Source organism: Galeopterus variegatus, unplaced genomic scaffold (assembly GCF_000696425.1).
Source record: "Galeopterus variegatus unplaced genomic scaffold, G_variegatus-3.0.2 Scaffold5986, whole genome shotgun sequence".
Classification (NCBI taxonomy): domain Eukaryota; kingdom Metazoa; phylum Chordata; class Mammalia; order Dermoptera; family Cynocephalidae; genus Galeopterus; species Galeopterus variegatus.
Window position 1 is genome coordinate 21,582 of NW_007732097.1, and position 5,680 is coordinate 27,261.

At 40.2% G+C, this 5,680-nt stretch overlaps 1 protein-coding gene across 1 annotated transcript in view; it reads left to right on the top strand.

Moving 5' to 3' along the window:
- Positions 1-479, top strand: part of KCTD12 (potassium channel tetramerization domain containing 12) — a gene marked incomplete at its 5' end in the record, with an annotated part of 3,194 nt that extends 2,715 nt beyond the window's left edge. Inside the window, one exon of the mRNA XM_008590303.1 lies at positions 6-479. Coding sequence (XP_008588525.1) covers positions 6-443 — 438 coding nt within the window. The remainder of the gene's footprint in view (positions 1-5) is intronic.
- Positions 480-5,680: the final 5,201 nt, after the last annotated feature.

Sequence of the window (5,680 nt, forward strand, 5' to 3'; positions counted from 1 at the left end):
TGGAGCTGGCCAGCCGCAGCCCGTCCGGGGGCGTGGCGGGCCCGCTGCTCACGCCGTCCCAGTCGTTGGACGGCAGCCGGCGCTCGGGCTACATCACCATCGGCTACCGCGGCTCCTACACCATCGGGCGGGACGCGCAGGCGGACGCCAAGTTCCGGCGGGTGGCGCGCATCACGGTGTGCGGCAAGACGTCGCTGGCCAAAGAGGTGTTCGGGGACACCCTGAACGAGAGCCGGGACCCCGACCGGCCCCCGGAACGCTACACCTCGCGCTATTACCTCAAGTTCAACTTCCTGGAGCAGGCCTTCGACAAGCTGTCTGAGTCGGGCTTCCACATGGTGGCGTGCAGCTCCACGGGCACCTGCGCCTTTGCCAGCGGCACCGACCAGAGCGAGGACAAGATCTGGACCAGCTACACCGAGTACGTCTTCTGCAGGGAGTGAGCTCCCCAGACCCCCTCGCGACTCCAGCGCCCAGTCCCCCTCCGTCCTGTCCGGGAGATGGTTATAGATCCCCCCACATACCCTGCCCTCTGTCCCCGGGCCACCCCCCCGCCTCCCTCCCCCCCAGTAGCCCACCCTACTTCAGAACCTGCAGCCGCAGATCCTCTCGGCTTTTCCGTCTTCTTTGGACCCGACTAACCGAGAGCGCCCAGACGTACCCCCACCCCTCACTACCTGGATTCCCTGCCTCAAACCGCCCCTCCCCAGATCGCACTTCAGGCTGGATCTAGGCGGGCAGTGTGGCCACAGAGTCACCAAGTACTTGGGAATGATTGAATTGTTCAGAACCTGATTGGACCGTGTCCAGTGTGTAGAAGATTCCTTGAAATCTTCTCGAGCCCTTATGACTCATTCGCGGTTTAAGAGATCAGGACTGATAACACTGTCTGGGGACAGTGTTTTGAAAGGTCATTACACAATCTTTTTGACCCTCTTTAAAGGCAGAGTTTCAGAAGGCTGAATGGAAGCCTCTGATCCTGGAATTAGGACCGCATGGAGGCAGTTCAGTGACTGAATGAGTAAAGTTTTGAGAAGTTACAGGTAGAAGCAGAATCTAGTGCTGGCACAGTGAAGGATCGTATCTTTTCCATACAGATAAAAGATCTTCGCCTGTGACTTATACTTGTAGAAAGTGATCCTCCTGCCTGCGGAGGCGCTCTTTCTCCTCGGCTCATCGCCAGAAGCTTCTGGTTCAACTGGGTGACATGGCAGCTGTTACTGGCAAGAGGGAGAAAGGGCACCGCCTCCCGGAGGGCGACGCTGCCCTGGTCTCCAAGCGCTGCGGGAAGTCACTTGGCAGTGACTGTAACGGAGCTGGGCAGGGATGCACGCCGTGGGTGTCAGGAAAGCCCGTATTCTTGTGGTGAATGGCAGTAGGACCTTCCTTAGCTTAAGACTTGGGGGGTGGGCTAGGGAGGGAGGAAAGAGGGTAGAAGGGTGGGAAGGGAGGAGCAGACATACTCATGTATTATACGAAGGTTGGAAGTTCGTGCCATCCGTTTGAGTACATGCACCTTTAAAAATATAAAATAGTAAATGCAAACATGCAAGGCATTTTATAAAGATTTAACAACAGACCTACTCTTACCTGGCAGTTTATTGAACTAACGGTTTTGAGTCCTAAACTTAGAGGTTGTTAACACTTATGTAATCTGACCAAAGAGTTACCCAGTAGGGTTTTAGTTTTTGAACTTTCATTTTCTTGTTGATTATAAATCCTAATTTTAAAATCTATTTACTTGAGCAAAATAAGTTTGATTTTCGTTACTTAGACTTAAGCTCTCTTATTGAAAATCTTTATTTTCTCCACACCCAGCAAGTGTTGACTGCTGGGCCAACTTGAAAACCTTCTGAAAATGCCACTTTCATGCAATTTGTTTGAAGTTAAGGTGGAATAAATAAATCACCAAGGGCTGCCCATCTGTGGATAGCTATAAAATGGAGTATTTTTAAATGAAGGCAGATAAGTACTTAACAGTGAGCTGAGCAATAAAATGGTGTTTTAGGTAAATGCAACAGAAACAGGAAGAGACCTGGTTGCCTTATGCCTTTATCTTCATGTGGAAGAAATTCCCAATGCATATCCTGTGTACACTGTAAGTGAAGGGAAATGAATCCTTGTCATGCTTCATGCTGTGAGGTGTCCTTTGGATATTCCGTGATGATGGAGAAGCCTTTCTATTTTTTTGTTTGTTCCAGCATCTTTCTCTGAAGTGTGTTTTTAAAGATTTTGTACGACCCGTTTTCAGTGTTTAAATTAGTGCTATTTTTCTTTCTTTTTAAAAATGAATCTTGTACTGTATCTTACTATATCCATAACATGTTACAAATTGGAACAGTTTTATTCTTAGACTCATGTGATCCAATCTGTATATACCATATATGAACATTTTACACGAATCATTTAGTTTTTTAATTCATTTACTAATACTATATACATTTCCTATATTTACTCCCAATAACTTGTATCAGATGGTGTATATACTAAAGCTACGTTTTGATGAGTTTCTTATATCCTTGACTATGGGGAAATTGGGTTACAAAAAATACATAATTGTAAAACTGAGTTTGCTCCATACCTTTTCACTTGGATATTAGTTGTATGCTTATCATATACTGATTAACTGTCTACTTAAAATCAAGGTACCTGTATTTTTAATCCACTAATTCTTTTTATTTTAAAATTGGGGACAAGAAAGATTTGAGGTCTTTTATTAGAGTTACATTTTTAGAAAAGTAAAGTTGCCTTTATATGCAAAGGCTGTATCTGGAAGCTAAATGGAAGCAGGATCCAGGAAGTCGTGTTTGCTTGTTTGTTGAGTTTGTTCTCAGACTAGGTAACGCATCAGAACTTACTGGAATCATGTAGGACTGTCTCTCACTGGCTGAAAATGAGTGTCATAGAGATTTCTCCACCCTGTATGGCATTCTATTAGATTGCTCAGCAAAAAGCACATGACTGAGAACATCTTAGGACAGATCAGAACCACTAACAGATAGCAAGACTCAGCCCCAGGAGTCAGAGTCATGAGAAGCTGCTAAAGTTTGTCTCTGCCACTCAAGTCTTATGAATTTTATCTTGTGAAACTTTGAGTTGAACTATTCCACTGTCTTGTGCATAGACATCTTACTTATTCTTACCCTGCCCCCTGCCAAACCCTTGCTGCCTGCCCTGAACCCCCTTCATTATTTGAAAGACTGGGAGTTTAATGGTTATGGACAGTAAACCAACCTCTTTTTCTAGGGATTAATGTTCCCTCTAAACTTGAAGTGGCTACATGAAAACTTTTTCTACTTTTAGCCCAGAATGAAAGCTAGATAGGGAACTCATTTTACATTGAGTAAATAGTATAACTGAGGTAAGATGACTTGGCATGAGCACCTTTGGATCCCTGCCCCTCCATGTGCTTTGGGCACAGAAGGATACTTTGAGGTCTACTAAGTGGTCATCACCTATGAACTTGAACATAGTATTGAGGGTCCATTTGACTAAGCCCTCTAAAGATACCATTCAAAGATGCTGAGAGAATGTTATAAATCGTTTGGATAATTATGACTACATAAATCTGACTCAGAGAGGCATTCATTTACATATGTTGCTCTAATTACTGTTTACGTTCATAAATACAACGGAGTGACCTTAAACTTTTAATTTAATTTTTTAAAAAGGAATTGTTGACAGTGGTGGTTAAAAAACAGGTACCATATTCCATGCTTTTGCACCAAGCGTTTGACACATTGTCTATTTTTTTTAAATACATGTAGACTATGAACCATATTCTAATTTTTCAAATGATATGTTGTGGAAAATATTCCTTGAAGGTGTGAGACTTAATTTTTTTTTCTTTCAATACTGTTTTTACTCTTGTGTTTCTTATTTGATTTTTTGGATTAACACAAAGTGATAATTCATAATACTAGCCAAAATTGTCTTCTTTTTCAAACCAGACCCATATATATGTATATATGGGGACTGGTGCTTCTCTGAGGAAATGCATAATCTGCGAATACTCAGACAAAATGGGCAACTGGCAGTGCTCATAACATTCCAATTTTTATTGGAATTTTTCATGGAATGTTATTACATTAAAGCCATGTAGGGTGAAGCTTTGATAGTTTTTTACTCTTCAAGTTATGGTAAATTCCAATCTAATATTAAAATCATTTTTGTACTCCCACATAAAAAATGCTAAATTAGGATGCAGTCATTTAGAAAAGTATTGACTGGAGGAGTTGAATTCCTTAAGAATTTCTTTTATAGTCTAAATCACAAATGCTTTACTCAATTGACTTAAGTTTTTAAGATAGCTGAATATTTTTATTGTAAACCTACCGGAGTCAATTCTTCGCTTGGATTTTTTTTTTCTATTTTTCCTTACTATAAGTAATTTAAAAACAGAATTAGTTTTCTTAGATGACTTAAGTCTGGATCTTGAAAAACAAAAAATACTCTTATTTCCAGTGTCTATAGTACCTGAAATAGGTGTTCATTTAGGCAGAAACAAGTTATGTTGAAGTTAACTTTCTTTGTCACAGTTTTGGTCAATAAAAATCTAAAAGTATTAGCACTTGAGGATTTAGATTTTCTACTGGGGCCTTTGAAACTTAGAAGAAATTCAACCTGAATATCTACATTAGAGTAAAATCGTGTGTGGTAGGAGGATGGACTAGTTAACCAAGAATTCTTGTCACTTATATATCTTGTGACTTTTTTTCAAGCCATTTTTAAAAATTCTAAATGTTTTGAGGTATGTGGACATTAATCGTAATGTAAACTATTATGCAACTGTCTTTGTGACTAGATAGGCAGATAAATTTTTCTGTTACTATTGAATATAAATGATGTTTGAGGTATGTGGACATTAATCGTAATGTAAACTATTATACAACTGTCTTTGTGACTAGATAGGCAGATAAATTTTTCTGTTACTATTGAATATAAATGATGACCATTCATCTGTGACCACTCAGACAGCATTAGTAATCATTTAATGACAAAGGATTAAAACATCCATCATGGATATTAATTTTGAAGATGTTAATTATGTTTAAATTTTTCCAGGCATCTGAAAAATTATCTGCTAAACAATGGAAGATTCCCACAGAGCTGTCTGGGATTCTGAAATTGTTAAATATGCTATATGACAAGTAGTACCTTTCATTGAGCCATTTTCTCAAAATATAAGGAGAGAGATAAAAATTATTATATCAAACTTTTCTAATTAAACAGCCAAGAAAGAAAAAAAAAAAACACTCTCTACTTTAGAAAAGACATTGATGAAGTCTTTTCAGACGTGCCCAAACTTTGAGAATTTGTCCAACGATCTAAATGCTCTAGAGATTTTTGTTCTCCCTGTTCACAACCAGTTGTATAACAGAGTCATTCAGTACTGTTTTCCTCCCTGTATGTGAAGTAACGAATCATTGATTATGTGACTTGTTATGTATTCTATTAAACACTAAAGAATAAAACATTCACTGCTTTAATTATTCCTCTTGGCTTCTCAGTATGGATTGCCTTGAATGCTGCTCTAATTTCATTTAAGGGGTTCTCTAAACCCTGGGAATGCTTCTCAAATTGTTCTGGGACTAATGATGAGCAGGCTGCCGTCAGAGAAACTTTTCACTGAGGATTGGGCAGCTGGGCCAGGCCTAGCAGGTTTTTTTCCCCAGAGTTT